Genomic DNA, 16,502 nt, shown 5'->3' on the forward strand with positions numbered 1-16,502 from the left:
TGACTATGAGCTGGTCCATAAAACATGGTTTGGCTTCCAGAATCAATTTCAGTCCATGAGGGATAGAAATCAGGGCAAAGAGAAATCCTCAAGTGGAAAGGGAAAGGTAGATCTCAGTGAAGAAATTAAGATCACTTACTACAGGATTAAAAATAAACCATTGAAGGGGACAAAGAAGTTAAAAAGCTGCAGTGTTTTAACTGTAATAAAATGGGCCACACAAATCGCAGTGTTGGTGGGCTAGGAGAAAGTCCGATCTAAGAAAACCAGACAAGCCTGTGAGTTTTGTTGGACTAGTAACAAAAAGCACAAGGGAGGTTTGACAACTGCTTCGGTGTACAAGATGATCAGAGGTTGATTAAGGAGGAAGTGCCAGATCGGCTTTGAAAAAATATATATACAAGAGTAAAGTTTATTCACAAGGCCAGGAGTAGCAGGTAAAGAGGTTACAATATAAAGCAACACAGTCTGTGATGCTGAAAGATGAGGAGGTATGTATTTCTGAGGGACTATTGCCAGAGAAGGTACTGGCAATAGGAATTCATGGTGAGACAAAAGCGCTCAATTATATAAAAGTGCAACTAGAAAGTTCAGAGAAGAGTGGAGAATTTGTGGTAGGAGTATTGGATAAACTCTCAGCTCTAGGAATACAATTTGTCCTTGCAAATGATATAGCTGATTTATTGGTAAGCATGCTGCCTACTGTAGTTGAAAAGCCAGTGGCAGCGCAGGCAACTTAAGAAATGAAGGATCTTTATTCAGGAACTTTCCCTGATTGTGTGGTCACAAGTTCGCAGAGGCACGAGCTGAAGCAGGAGAGATCAAAAGGCTGATAGCTTTATCAGAAACCTTTTTGATCAGATAAGTTGGACAGAGCAGGAGCAACTAGATAAACATGCAAATATCTTTAGCTCTGCTATGCTTATTGAGTTACAGCAGAAAGATGAGAGCTTAAAACAGTTATATCAAAAGGCATTTATAGAGAAGGAGTGTGAATGCATTCCTGTGTGTTATGACTTAACAAATGATGTCTTAATGAGGAAATGGAGACCATCACACTTCAAGCAAACGAGAAATGGGCAGAGATTCATCAAATTGTTTTGCCAGTAGGGTATAAAAAGGAAGTGCTGCAATTGGCACATGAGCTACCACTTGGAGGTCATTTAGGGGTGAGGAAAACACAGGCTAAGATACAAAGACATTTTTACTGGCCTGGACTACACAAGGATGTAATTGAATTTTGCCAGATATGTCACACATCAGCTAATCGGAAAACCACAGGCAGTAATAAAACTTGCACCTTTTAATACCTATTCCAGCATTTGTGGAACCTTTCACAAGAGTCTTGATTGATTGCATAGGTCCCCTACTTCAAACAAAAAGTAGAAATAAGCATTTATTAACAATAATGGAAGTGTTGACTAGATTTCCAGAAGCAATCCCACTATGCAACATCATAGCTAAAAGGGTTGTAGAAGAATTACTTAAATATTTCACTAGATATGTACTACCAAGAAAGATCCAGTCAGATCAAGGATCAAACTTCATATCCAAACTATTCAAGGAAGTTATGGATAACTTGGGAATAAAGCAATTCAAATCTACTGTGGACCATCCAGAACTACAGGAAGTGCTAGAGAGACCATGTTGAGGGCTTATGGTCAGGATTATCCAGATGAATGGGATAAGGGAATTCCATTTGTACTTTTTGCAATCAGAGATACACTGAACGAATTGACCAAATTCAGTCCATGTGAATTAATTTTTGGGCATGAAGTAAGAGGACTGTTAAAAATGGTTAAGGAGAAATTAATAAGTCAGAATTTAAAGACCACCCATTTGGATTATGTGTCAAATTTTGGAGAACAATTAAATACAGCTGGAGAGTTGGCTAGACAGCATTTAAAATTATCTCTGTACACAATGAAACAGGAAGCAGATAAGAAATCACAAATTTGCAATTTTGTAATTGGGGACAAAGTATTGGTGTTACTTCCAGTGACAGGTGAGCCTTTAAAAGCAAGGTTTAGTGGACCTTATCAAATTGAGAGGAAACTGAGTGAGGTGAAGTACATAAGGACTCCAGACAGGAAGAAATCTCAGAGTGTATCATGTGAATATGTTCAAAAGGTATTTTGACAGGGAATGAAAGCAAGAGGAGAAGGGGTTAATAAAGTTCGGAGGATTCTGAATTGGACATTCCTCAAATCAAATTGGACAATGAGGAAGTTGTCAAAAATTGGAATAAATTATTGAGTTCCTGAAGAAAGGCTCAGGCTCATGCCCGAAACATCGATTCTCCTGCTCCTTGGATGCTGCCTGACCTGCTGCACTTTTCCAGCAACACATTTTCAGCATAAATTATTGAGTTACCTTCCACAAGAAAATTGAAATGACCTGAAAGAGTTATTGCTATCACATGGGAAAATATGTGGAAATAAACTGGAAGTACTAACTATAGATATAGGAGATGCTGTTCCGATTAAGCAACGTCCTTCTAGGCATAATCCTCTAAAGTTAGAAGGAGATAGAGCACATGCTCAGAGATGGCCTAATCGAAGTGTGTTAGTGACTAGAGCTCACCCATAGTTGTGGTGCCAAAGCCAGATGGTACTCTACAGTCATGTGTGGACTATCACAAAGTCAATGCCATTACAAAGACTGATGCATACCCCATTCCATGGTTCCACTGTGTCGAAAAAGTGGGACAAGCAACTTACATTTCAAAGTTGGACTTGTTCAGAGGGTACTGACACGTACCTCTGTCAGAGAGACCAAAGGCAATTTTGGCTTTTGTAATGCCAAATGGACTATATCAGTTCAAAGTCATGCCATTTGGTATGAAAAATGCTCCAGCCACATTTCAGAGACTAGGTAAAAATAATGACTGCAGATGCTGGAAACCAGATTCTGGATCAGTGGTGCTGGAAGAGCACAGCAGTTCAGGCAGCATCCAACGAGCAGCGAAATCGAAGGCAAAAGCCCTTCATCAGGAATAAAAACATGACTGATAAGTTTATTGCCGGGTTACCCAACTGTGTCATGGATATTGATGACCTGGTAATTTTTAGTTACTCTTGGAAGGGACATTTACAGCATTTGTTGGACTTGTTCGATCGACTTCGGAATGCAGGCTTGGTGGTAGACCTAGCTAAAAGCGAATTTGCCAAAGCCCAAGTCATCTTCCTGGACCTTGTTATTGAACATGGACAAATGGCCCCACAAGATGCACAAATGAAAGTAATTGGGGAATTTCCCCCACAATCGACCAAAAAAAACATTACTACAGTTCCTGGGGTTGAATGAATTTCATCAATAGTTTCTACCAAACTTTAGAAGTGTGGCTGCTCCACTCACCGAATCCCCTGAAAAAGAAAGGGCAAGAAGTTTGTGGACAGCAGACTGTCAAAAGGCATTTGACAACCTAAAAATTGTGTCAACCACTGCTCCAATATTAGCCACATTGGATTACGCAAAGCCTTTGAGGTGGCTATCGATGCCAGTGATGTGGGTGTCAGTGTGGTTCTCCTGCATCGGGTATTTTTTCAGGAAGTTGCATGTTCACCAACAACAATGGTGGACGAAGATACTTTAAACTTGGTCTTAGCATTACAACATTTTAGTGTTTATATTACTAGCAATGCATCTGAGACAATCAAATACACCGATCATAATCCATTGACATTTGTGGAAATATTTAAGGACAAAAGTGCCAGAGTGTTTAGATGGAGCTCATTGTTGCAGTCATTCAATTTAATAATTGTACACGTGGCAGGTCGTGAAAATGTGATTGACGATGCGTTATCGAGGCTTGAATGAGATACAGGGGCATTTGGTGCCGGGTGTGCCACAGCCTGAATTCACATGTGGTTGTCTATGTTTGCATGTTAATAGTATAATGTATATCTGTGTTTTAGACTACTAATCAGTTTGTTTTTGAAGTGTTTTAAAAAGGAAGCCATCTTTTGATATGGATGGATTTTTTTAAGGTGGGGGGGTGGTAGTTGTCTCAAAGCTGGTCCCTTTTTACTAAAAGCTGTTCCTTTTCTCAAGGAGACTGTGTCCTTGGTTTTATTCAGAGGGGTTGTAAACCACTCCCTGTTCCAATTAGACTGGTTTGGTCCAGAGATTACAGTATTGAGAAGCCTTTTTGCTGATATGTAAACAGATGAGACTTCAGGCCAAAGTGATCATGTTTTAGAAGTGACCTGTATAATGTTTTTGTGCTCTGGCCTAGTCCATAACACAGTAAAAGCAATCAAGTGTAGCAAGTTACAGTAGTTTTCATAATTTTAAAACAAATGATTCATTTCTCTTTTTTCCTTCTCCCCTTTTCTTTTGATTTTGTTTTCATAGACCAGGGATGATTTTCTGGGCTTGGTGGATATTCCCCTTCAACATATCCCGGTGAGTTTTAATTCTAGCAGACAGATGTGGTGAAATATTGTAATTTGAGAATATTTTTCACTCCAAGGATCCTGCATTCATTTGGAAGTATGATGTGAATCTATAAATTTACAGATTTTGTCATTAAATCTCATTGATACATTTACATTTTGAAGTATATCGAGGTTTTCATATTTTGTTCTTGCAGTGACCTTTATTTCCCTCCTTTCTTCTCACCCTCCTATTATTTTCATTTCACACTCCCATTTCTCCTGTTATTTCTCCCTTCTCAAATTTTTCTGGAGACTGTCCAGTTTTTAACCTCCTGGATCCCAGCAGAGGGAGGGGAGGCAGCTCAAGCACATGTGGGTTTTTCATTTACACTCCATATCCAGTCAAACTCAAGTTGTATCTCAATTGCTTAAGACCATAAGACATAGGAGTGGAAGTAAGGCCATTCGGCCCATCGAGTCCACTCCGCCATTCAATCATGGCTGATGGGCATTTCAACTCCACTTAGACGCATTCTCCTCGTAGCCCTTAATTCCTCGAGACGTCAAGAACTTATCAATCTCTGCCTTGAAGACATTTAGCGTCCCGGCCTTCACTGCACTCCGTGGCAATGAATTCCACAGGCCCACCACACTCTGGCTGAAGAAATGTCTCCGCATTTCTGTTCTGAATTGACCCCCTCTAATTTTAAGGCTGTGTTCACGGGTCCTAGTCTCCTTGCCTAACGGAAAAAATTTCCTAGCGTCCACCCTTTCCAAGCCACGTATTATCTTGTAAGTTTCTATTAAGTCTCCCCTCAATCTTCTAAACTCCAATGAATACAATCCCAGGATCCTCAGCCGTTCCTCGTATGTTAGACCAACCATTTCAGGGATCATCTGTGTGAATCTCCGCTGGACACGCTCCAGTGCCAGTATGTCCTTCCTGAGGTGTGGGGACCAAAACTGGACACAGTACTCCAAATGGGGCCTAACCAGAGCTTTATAAAGTCTCAGTGGCACAACGGTGCTTTTATATTCCAACCCTCTTGAGATAAGTGACAACATTGCATTCGCTTTTTTAATCACGGACTCAACCTGCATGTTTACCTTTAGAGAATCCTCGACTAGCACTCCCAGATCCCTTTGTACTTTGGCTTTAAGAATTTTCTCACCGTTTAGAAAGTAGTCTATGCTTGTATTCTTTTTTCCAAAGTGAAGTTAAGAGGGTTTTCTGCTGAATGGGGAGAAAACCTTTGATTGAGGTCAGCAGCCCAGAACTTCCACGGGCAACTGGTGGATGCGGCAACAGCCACAACATTTAAAAGGCATTTGGATAAGTACATAAATGTTTTGGAGGGATGTGGGACTAGTTTAGTTTGGGATTATGGTTAGCATAGACTGGTTGGACTGAAGGATCTGTTTCTGTGCTGAATGACTTTGTGTGTTTTCAAACTTTTGCATATTCTGTCTGTCAGATGAGAATGGAGGAGAGTATAACTGAGTGAGATGGGTCTTTGATTATGTTGGCTGCACATTTTTATTGCAAAGATTCACTTTATTCATCGAGATCATTATGTAGATACACAATTAATGAAACTGTTCTGATCTATACTGTCTTTACTTAGAGAAGAAAACAAACATTGGGGTTCAGCTTTCTCTATATTTACAATTAAACTCTTGGCATTTATCTGAGGCATCGGGAAGGGCCAATTACTGAATGTGACCCTGTTATGTTTTGGTAGAAAAACCTTACACAGATCCCCCACCCCCCCCCCCCCCCCCCCCCCCCCCCCCACCACCACCACCACCACCACTGCGCCTTGGCGGCAGCTGCCCCAAGCTTTAGTGCGTTCCTCAGCACGTAGCCCTGGACCTTGGAATGTACCAGTCTTCAACACTCAGTCAGGGTAAACTCTTTCAACTGGAAAACCAACATGTTTTGGGCAGACCAAAGAGCATCTTTCACCAAATTGTTGGTCCTCCAGGTTTGGTCAATGTTTGTCTTGATGTGCGTCCCAGGAAACAGATCATAGAGCACAGAGTCCTGCGTCTCAGAGCTGCTCAGGCTGAACCTCAACACAAACTACTGCATCTCTCTCCAGACTTGGTTTGCATAGGCACATTCCAGAAGGAGGTGTGTGATAGTTTCGTCCCCTCTACAGCCGTTTTGCAGGCAGCGTGTGGTGGCTCAGAGAATCCGGAAATGTGGAAAGGATCTCACAGGCAGAGCCCTTCTCACCACCAGCCACGCAATGTCCTGGTGCTGTTGGAGAGTTCTGTTATGTTCTGCTTTCCCAAAATGGCAGGAAGTATACACATTGCAGGTGCCTGAGGATTCCCATATAGTTAGACTGTGCCTTGCCCTGTTAGACTTCATTAAGTCTAAGTTACTGCACCGCGCAATTAGACACAGCCCATTGGCTGCTTCATTTCATGGTTTACTTACATTCAATTGGTCCATTGCAGTGTACTTTGACAGATTTGCTTGGAGAAAGTTGTATATATGGTCAAAACAAAATATGTCCAAACCAGTGAGTGGATGGAAAGAAGATAAAAGAACTGGAGTAAAACATGTAATTGAAATATAAGCAAATATATCAGAATTAATATGTGTCCTTTTAATTGCAGACTGAAAATCCAAACCAGGAGAGACCATATACATTCAAGGATTTCATCCTTCATCCTAGAAGGTAACTGAAAATAATCAGCTCAACATTGATAAATAGCAGACCACAGCCCAACCTCTCTCCAGGAAATAATTAGTATTGCATGAATGTTGATCGACCTTTGAAACCTTAATTTGGATTTGTTCGAGTTGCTGGAAAAAATGTGAACACAATAGCACTGTACCTGATGACACTGCTGGCCTAAGATTCAGTTGTCACATTTCAAGCTGTCATACAGAATTAGTAATCATTCAGTAAGGTTAATAAAGACGTTGAAAAGTTGCTGTTGCTGTTGGTGCTGGTATATTTTTCAGCATGCTCATATTTCGGATGTATTGCTAGCAGTGTCATCAAATGAACTGAAAGCTGATCTAAAGAAATACTGGCTTACCTGAAGTTAATCCTACGTAAAACATATTCAGTGGCACAAATTCACTCGCTATTGCTACCACAGATGCAGTATAACAGGTCCATAGTCTGTAGACTTGATGCTTAACCAATAAATAACTGTTCATCAGTGCAAGGGAGAAAATGATCCCTGTCCACAGTTTACCGGAAGAATGCATTGCAACATATCCATTGAGACACAGACAGGATCTAATCCTGACCTTGACTCAAAGCCCTATCTTTGCAAAAAAAAGTGAATTATCTAATTATTTAAAATCAGGAAGTTTGATAAAGAAGCAAAGTTTCGTGTTTGAACTAAATAGAAATTTATTGTCATGTGTACTTTTACATGAAAAATACAGTGAAAAGTTTTAATCGTTTTCCCACCCAGAGCACCTATATTAATGACAGAAGTAGTAATAATAAAAAAATAAAATTCAGACAAAAGGTCATCACAGTTCAGTTAACAGCTCCTAGGAGGAAGCCAATTAAGAAATGACGGGATAATCGGAACATGCAGCCGGGGTGAGACCGTCATTCCCTGACGAGAACACTCCACCGGAACGAAAGCACCACACCAGGCCACTGAAAAACTGGGCTAAAGCCTCCACCAAAGAAAACTGCCATGCCAGGCTAAGACTGCCACTCCTGGACGAGACCGCCACTGGGCTGCCAGAACACACGGGAGCTCATGGCGAAGACCTCCAAATGGGGTAGATACTGCCACGCCAGGAGACTGCCCCACTAGGCCAAGAACCATCAAGGCGGGAAAAGACTGCCACTCCAGACCGCCGGAAACCACCTCGTCACTGGGTCAGGAGAAGCCTTCAGCTGAAGCCATTAAAAGAATTGGCAGCTGACTTGAATTAAACAACCTGGAATGCGAAACTTGAAAGTTGACATTTATCTGATTTACTTTCTTGATTGCTAGCTTCCAGTTGAGTTCTGGTCCCTTAGGTGTCAGGAAGCCTCCCATAGCTAATTTCATGTGTGAATTACTATTGTGACTGCATGGTGGTAGTGGTAATCTTATATAAACTATTGCTTTTTTTGGAAGACAAACACAATAATGAACAACAGGATTTGTTGTGTTCTTTCTATTTGAAAATTGTCTGTTTTTGGACCAAAGCTGCTTGATTATCATCAATTTCTGCTTTTTCTGTAATTCCTGCAGTCATAAGTCTAGGGTTAAAGGACACCTTCGATTAAAGATGACCTACTTGCCAAAAAGTAATGCTTCTGAAGAAGATAGTGCAGAACAAACTGATGAATTGGAGGTAAATGTAACTAACTGAATTTTGCTGATCATTTCTGTCCGACGGCCAACTTTGATGGAATTGTGAAAGAAGCATTGCCTGGCAATTTAAGTTTCTGCCCGTGTTTTAAAATTGTTGTTTTTAATTTCTATTTTGTGTTTTCAACACACATATACACCCACAAACGTGAGCAAGTGCTGCTGGGGTGGGAGGAGTCGCCAGTTTATTTTGTTGAATGCCGCGGTTTCATTTGTTATGCTTGTGCCTCACTGCAAACCATCTGTCTCTAATAAATGCGTTTTCCGTCCGGCTGTATGCACTGGCTCAAGAGTTGCTCTTTGCATTTCTGTTTGTGAATGAAGTTTTGCAGTGAAAGTCTCACATGAATAGCAGAACAATTGAAGGTTCTTATTGCAAGTTCTCTTTTGCTTCTCTTCTTCCCAAATCCCTGTCATCCCATTAATTTAAAATTTTCTGTCTTGGTTTCTTTCTAAAGACAAGGCGAGATTTTCTAGTTCAACCAACAGGCATTTCATATATTTGCAAGCTTAGGATAGCTTCAAGGAAAATATACAGAAACAAACCCGAGTGACTCTTGATATTTGAGATTCTTTTGAAGTTCAATTGCAATATGACTCAACACCCTTGCTGTACAGAGAAACATATTTTACTACCTTCTACTGGGCATTAAATGGACACAAAAAACACTAACTTGTAAAAATGGAGAATGTATTCAAAGGAATAGACTAAATGTACTTTGGTCTTAAGCAAACAAATTAAATAAGCTTCATGTTCTTTCATAGTTCAATTTTTAGGATTATAATCAACAGTGGTTTCTTATTTATAGATGGAATGGCATGGTAGGTCAGTGGTTAGCACTGCTGCCTCATGGTGCCTGGGGCACAGGTTCAGTTCCAACCTCTGGTAATGGTCTGTGTGAAGTTTGCATGTTCTCCCTATGTCGGTGTGGGTTTGCTCTAGGTACACCGGATTCTTTCTATGATCCAAAGGATGTATAGATTAGGTGGATTGCTAATGCTAAAATTGCCCAAAGTGCCCAGGGATGTGCAGGTTAGATGGATTAGCCATGGGGAATACAGGGGTAGGACAGGGAATGTGTCTGGCTGAGATGCTCTTGGATGGGTTGGTGTGGATTCAATGAGCTAAAAGGCCTGCTTCCACACTGTTGGGATTCTACGATCATGTTACTTACATCTTGTAAACTGTACATTCTTGCATGACAAGACAAATAGATCCTAAATTTCTCAGGATTTTAACTAATTTTAATTTGTACTCAATGAAAAATTACTGAATTTCTTTTTGAAAACTTGGAAATGTTACAATAGGCTTCATTTTCCACATTTAAATTTATCTTTTCTACAGCCTGGCTGGGAACTTCTGGACCAACAGAGTGTGACTGTCCACAGCCAACCTCCCCCAGCATTACCCAGTGGGTGGGAAGAGAAGCAGGATAATCTGGGAAGAACTTACTTTGTCAACCACGAAACCAGAACAACGCAGTGGATTCGACCAAGTGCTCAGTAAGTCTACAGGATTTTTCTGTGTTTATGAAGGAGGGTGCCTTGAGAACAGAGGATTATGGGGCTGCGCTCTCATTAGAGAGAGACAACTGTGGTGGTTTAACCTGAGGGTCACCACACCTCAGGTGAGGGTAGAGGTTGAGAAGGACGGTTTTTCATGGTAACCTCAGACCTTCAAGGTACTCTGATAGTGCCATAATGAAGGAACAAACCTCAGTGTAGTCTGAGAAGTAATCCTGCTTTCAAGCCCTTCGACATTGCACTGTCTTCACTTACAGGAAGTTAACGGTTTCCAAAAATAGCTGCTAGATTGGCCTCTATGGTGTAGAACTGAACATGTACAGTGAGACAACTGCCCTGCACATTGTGCTGTCATGGAAACTGGGTCAGCTTAGAGATGATTAAAAGAATGTTACTTGGAAAAGGTAACACTTGATTTCTGTTGACCTTGAAATCAAAAGTGCAAAATGTATTTATTGTTTAATGCTAATAGCATCCAATAATTCATGATAAGCTTTTCATTTGACTCCCACTCATGACTCAGTTTTACAAATGAAGTGGAAATAAGAAGGAAAAATAGTAAAAGTTTGCATTGCTGTGAATGAACTATTTTTAGAATGCGTGCCAGAGGGAAGATACTGATTTAGTGAAGCCACATTCACAAGAGGGAGAATCTCCACTGGTGCATGAATAAGCTTGGTGATGCATTGAAATTTTATTTATTTATGCTACATACTAACAAAATGGCATCTTTCATGATGCAATAGACTATTGATTAGAATAGGGAAGGTGGTCAATTGAGTATTTTAAAATATTGGTGACTGAGTTGTAAAATCTTCGTGAGCTACCGTGTATTGTAGAATTATTTGAGTTTGCCTTTTTTTATTCTGTTGCTCTGGATTTTTAAAAATAAATTCTGTAGTCTATAATAGATGTGGGATTTGGAGTGGAGATTTCATTTGCAACATGAACCATCAGGGGTCCCATGTTGCTGTGAGGTTATAATGCTTTGATGGCTCTAGTAGTGCCTAATGAGCAATGTTTACTTCATCGATTATTGCCCTGACATGATGTTGTCAGATTCTCCAAGAGCTGTCTTTTGCCGGGTCCACCTAGTGGCTGGCCTCAATAAACACAGCTATTTGCTGCTTGCAGTTACCTGGCAACGCAAACAACAATATAAAAGCAGCTGAACTGGCAAAACTGTCCACTGAAGGGAGTATTTTGCAATATGTTTTAACTCATTTACTGTGACCCTTTACAACCAACAGACTGACACCTTTCAGCCTAATATTGAATCTCTGTCCAGTGATTCAAGCAACTCGAGTATCACTTCTAATTGAAAGGTCACATTTTATGATTTTGTTGGGAGTGATTAAATCGCAAATCTGTGAAAGATTTGCTGATCAATGAGATGTGTCCTTGCAATACTTGTTAGAGAAATATGATCATGATGTTTGAAAAGTTATCTCTAATTTCGTTACAGGGACACTGCATCAGACATAAATCGTTGTCGAAATAACATCCAGCTGGAGGCACAGCGTGTATATAGTACACGGAGACAGATATCAGAAGAAACAGAAACTTCTGAAAGCAACAGAGATTCTCCAGATGTGAGTTTCAATGCTTTTCACTTCAAAGAAAATCCGCAGATGAGCGGTGGGTTTAAAAGTGAACTGAAATGAAAAATTGGTGTTATTTTTAAAAAATGCAAAAATCTCTAAATAAATTCTTCGCTTTAGCAGAGCTGGGAAATTATAACTGACGATGAAACTGTGTTTGGGAACTGCAACCCTCAGTCACCCCCACCTCCCCACACACCTACGGGACAGAATGCAGGTTTTGACTTGCAAAATCAGCTCGCAGAGGAACTTAGTCGGCGTTTCCAGGCATCTGGGTGCACAGTTACAGATCGTCGCAGCTCCTGCTCAGTGAGTAGAATGTCAGCTAACTGTATGTTTGGCTTCAGTCTTTCCATAATTTAAAAACTTTCTGTGCTTGGATCCCTTGTGTGAAACTTCCCAGGGTCTTCCTGTACAAAGCTAGAGTTCACATTAAATGAATGCTGCATGTCTACTTTGAGCAGTCCTCAGCCAGGCCAGTCTTAATGTATGGTTTGTATATGGAAACAAAATATTTAAAACTTTGAAGTAAATATGTAGCATACTCCAACATTGTTCCATATTGAACTGACTGTAGATTGAATCAAAATGATTTGGTATTAATGTATTATTTTGGCTTCTTACTATGGAAAATCATTTCAGCGTGGTACATTGCCACCTATTTCTCTTTCCAGTATTCAGTTGCATTGACTAATGTTGTTTGGAAAATATTCTATCTCTGTGCAAATTATTTTGATAATTTACCTGGTCTCTTTTACTTTAAGGGTCATTCCAGTAGACGGGGAAGTTCACAAACTACTATGGAAGAACAGCCAGTGCTGCCGGTTGTGAGTTTTGTCCTTTCTCTTATTTAAGCATATCTCTTATGTGCAGCTACTTAGCATTTACTTGAATATTCTCTTTCTTGAAAAGAGAAACAAAGCGCGATTCCTTCAGCATACTGTGCTGCCTGGAGTCATCCTCCTCAGTTTCTCGCCATCATTCTTGGTGAATTCAAGACCCATGCTGCCCACATTTTCTTTTCCTGTCTTTTGCTCTAACAAAACTATGTTTCAAATTAAATTCTAGTCACTAAAGTTGCAGTAATGTAGACACATGCCACTGATTAGCATTTTCAATATTATTTGGACAAGATTTACCCATGATTCCATCTTCTCTTTAATTTCCTTCAGTATTAGCAGAAAAATGGTCAGATTTGTGGTAAGCACTAGTTACCATTCTCAATGAATTGAATTGAATTTAATGTCATATGTACCAAGGCACAGTGAAAAGCTTTGTCTTGTGAGCAATCACATAGTTAATTAGCATAGATAATTAAATAATAAGTAAACAGCAGCAAAAACAAAAACACATGTACAGGCGAATGTTAAGAGTTTGAGAGTCCATCCAGTATTCTAACAACCGTAGGATAGAGACTGTTTGTTTGAAACTGGCTGGTGCATGTATTCAGGCTTCTGTACCTCCTTCCCAATGGTCAAGGTTGTCGAAAAACATTGTCAGGGTGGGATGGATCTTTAATAATGCTGGCGGTCTTTCCTTGACATAAGGCCTGGTAGATGGATTCTGTAGGCCTTTGTGATTGTCCGGGCCGAGTTCACCACTCTCTGTAACCGTCTCCGATCTTGAATGGTACAGTTGCCATAACAGGTAGTGATACATCCAGACAGAAGACTGATGTTCAGAGCACTTAAATTAGCTATTGGCATTGGATAATTTCCAGCACTGTAAAGTTTGTTGAACTCTTATTAACAGCTGAACTTGGTACAAGTCAGAAGTCCAGAGGTGTCTTGAAATATAAATTTTGATTCTGTTTCCTGGCCATAAAGCAATTTATAGATAGTAGACCTTTGTTTCCTATTTGTTACACTGTGTCCACTTTAAAAACACTCCATTTTAAATGAAAACATTTTCGTAATCTATGCACATAACTTTCTCAAAAGCTTAAACAGAAGCTGTAGAGGAGTGGCTTTCAAAGAACAAGCCAAGTTCCAGTCAAACATTGACTACCTCATGAACACTGCAGTGAATTTGACAGTATAAAAAATAAAGCAGTGAATGTAGATTTGCTCGCTGAGCTGGAAGGTTCACTTTCAGATGTTTTGTCACCATACTAGGTAACATCTTCACTGAGCCTCCAGATGAAGCACTGGTGATGTAGCCCACTTTCTATCTGTGTTTGGGTATTCTTGGGCTGGTGGTGTCATTTCCTGTGGTGACATCATTTCCTATTGTGAGGTCATCTCCTGTTCTTTTTCTCAGAGGGTGGTAAATGGGATCCAAGTCAACATGTTTGTTGACAGAGTTCCGGTTGAAATGCTATGCTTCTAGAAATTCTCGTGCATGTCTCTGTTTGGCTTGTCCTAGGATGGATGTGTTGTCCTGGTCGAAGTGCTATCCTTCCTCATCTGTATGTAAGGATACTAATGAGAGTGGGTCATGTCTTTTTGTGGCCATTCACCAACCCAAAGAAACCCAACCATATGAATTGAAAATCGGTTACACCACCAGTGCTTCATCCAGAGGCTCAATGAAGATGTTACCCAGTATGGTGATGAAACATCTGAAAAGAAACCTTCCAGCTCAGTGGGCAAGCCTACATCTAGAACTTCAACTTCAGCTACAAATCTCCTCAAAAATCACATATAAAGCTGGTTTAAAGCAACTTGATTTTATCTGGTGCCATAACATTGTAAAACTTTCCAAGGTACATCATGGGGTTCTTCACATATAAGAAGTCAACGTTGTACCATGTAGAAGCTATGACATAGCTCCCTTATGAAGCTTTATTGTTGATGTTCACATTTAGAAACCCTATTGAATTCTTTGTAAAATGAATCCTGTTCACAAACAGAATCTTAATCTTTTAAAATCAGAAGAAGTCAGATAACACCAGGTTATTGTCCAACAGGGTTTATTTGGAAGCACAAGGTTTCAGAGCTCCTTCATCAGGTGAAGTCCTGATCTATTAAAGCGTAAAAGCATATCAAACTACTTACCACTTGGTGATTCCTTTCTGTTGTTGGGCTTTGTTTACAATGGTAACTTTGTCTTTTGCCCGCATTAGATTTTACCCACTTCAACAGGATTGCCTCCTGGCTGGGAAGTAAAGAAGGATGACAAGGGAAGAGCTTATTATGTCAACCACAATAACCGAACCACCAGTTGGACGCGACCTGTTATGCAGGCAAGTTGTATGATGGATATTTAGTGTATGTGAATGTTTTAGGTATTTTATAGTCAACCGATTCAGGAACATCATTACACACCACTAGAGCGGGTGGACTTGAAACCGGAGGTCTCCTGGCTCAGATAGGGGCAAGACCATTATACCTTAACAGCCCTTACGTGAATATTTTATACTCCTGAGGGGCCAACATAGTTATCATTTTATTGAGATGATGCAATTAAGAAAGCTTGGAAGTCATGATGATTACATATTCTGTTTGCTAAATGATAGATCAGTTGTTAGTTGAATAAAATATTGGCTTTCTGTTAGTAAATTTGGAACAGTAGCAGCTATTTTGACATTTAATGTTTGCACATCCCATCAGCAAGTATCCCAATCTGACTCACAATCTTTATTATTATTGCTGTCAGTACAGTCCTTTAATCAGATGCTGTATCCTGGTTTCAGGGTTTAGCTTCCAAAATTCCTTGCCTCCCTCCAGCCATCTCCTCTTTCTCTATTGCTGTCCCTTTCCCCTAATGCAACCAGAAATAATAGATTGATTGTTTTGCCATTTTATTTTTTTCTCTGTGAAAATGATCCAGCCAAGAATTTGTGAAACTGAGGTTCAGATTTGCTGTTCTCCTGTCAGAATTACTGGGCTCGTGATGTGGACTATTTTTCATTGCATCCTGAGTGATGTTGTCATGTAATCAATTGGAAGAGAGCTCAGTTAGAACTGTCTGTTCTTCAAACCCCTATCATATATTCAAGCACGTGCATTGCTCACAGTTTTGGAGAAGAGGCTATAAAGAATATGGAACTGTTTTATTGAATAAGAGACAAAAGGTATTGTTTTTAAATGATACATTAGGTTTTGGTCATATCACCACAAAGTACGTGGTTTTAATAATCAGGAAATGGGTCTAAATATTCATTCCTAGGAAGAGGCTGATTTTGAAAAGGCCACATTTCTTGCCCATTGTCTTGAACACACAGTGGTGGACTGATGTTTGAAAATGACTGTAAAAACTTACTAAGCCACTTCAGGGACAGCATGAGACAACTAGGTATGCAGACTTGAATCCCATGCAGACCAGGTTTGTTTCTCTAATGCAATGCTGTAGATTTATTGAATTCAAATTCACAACCTGGAGGGAAAAAAATTGAACTTGTAACCTTTGGGTCAGTGGTCCAAAGAAAGAGCTACTATGCCGTTCCATGCAAATGATTGCCAACAAGGACTTGACCTACTGATCAGACAAGACTTGTAAAAGTATTTTGGTACGTTTACATTGACTGTAAACATGGTGCATTTTATCGAGGTCTCCTTTAAGGTTTCAATTATTATAAAAACTTGTCTAATAAATTATTCTAAAATGCCAGTTCTAATGGACCACTTCTCTTTCATTCCACTTTCATTTATGTAGTTGTGTACTGCAACTGTATGTGCACCAAATGTCAGACCATGGTAGAACATTATAC

General features: G+C 39.9%; 1 protein-coding gene across 2 annotated transcripts in view; it reads left to right on the top strand.

The window, feature by feature from the left end:
• LOC132834428 (E3 ubiquitin-protein ligase NEDD4-like) overlaps positions 1-16,502 on the top strand; it is a 159,058-nt gene that overhangs the window by 109,658 nt on the left and 32,898 nt on the right. The window contains exons 6-13 of one of the 2 annotated variants that reach the window (XM_060853363.1): positions 4,357-4,407; positions 7,008-7,069; positions 8,607-8,709; positions 10,072-10,229; positions 11,716-11,842; positions 11,972-12,160; positions 12,616-12,678; positions 14,916-15,035. In XM_060853363.1, the coding sequence (XP_060709346.1) occupies positions 4,357-4,407; positions 7,008-7,069; positions 8,607-8,709; positions 10,072-10,229; positions 11,716-11,842; positions 11,972-12,160; positions 12,616-12,678; positions 14,916-15,035 (873 nt within the window). The remainder of the gene's footprint in view (positions 1-4,356; positions 4,408-7,007; positions 7,070-8,606; positions 8,710-10,071; positions 10,230-11,715; positions 11,843-11,971; positions 12,161-12,615; positions 12,679-14,915; positions 15,036-16,502) is intronic. The other variant, XM_060853364.1, reaches the window with a different exon arrangement.

Source organism: Hemiscyllium ocellatum, chromosome 39 (assembly GCF_020745735.1).
Source record: "Hemiscyllium ocellatum isolate sHemOce1 chromosome 39, sHemOce1.pat.X.cur, whole genome shotgun sequence".
Classification (NCBI taxonomy): domain Eukaryota; kingdom Metazoa; phylum Chordata; class Chondrichthyes; order Orectolobiformes; family Hemiscylliidae; genus Hemiscyllium; species Hemiscyllium ocellatum.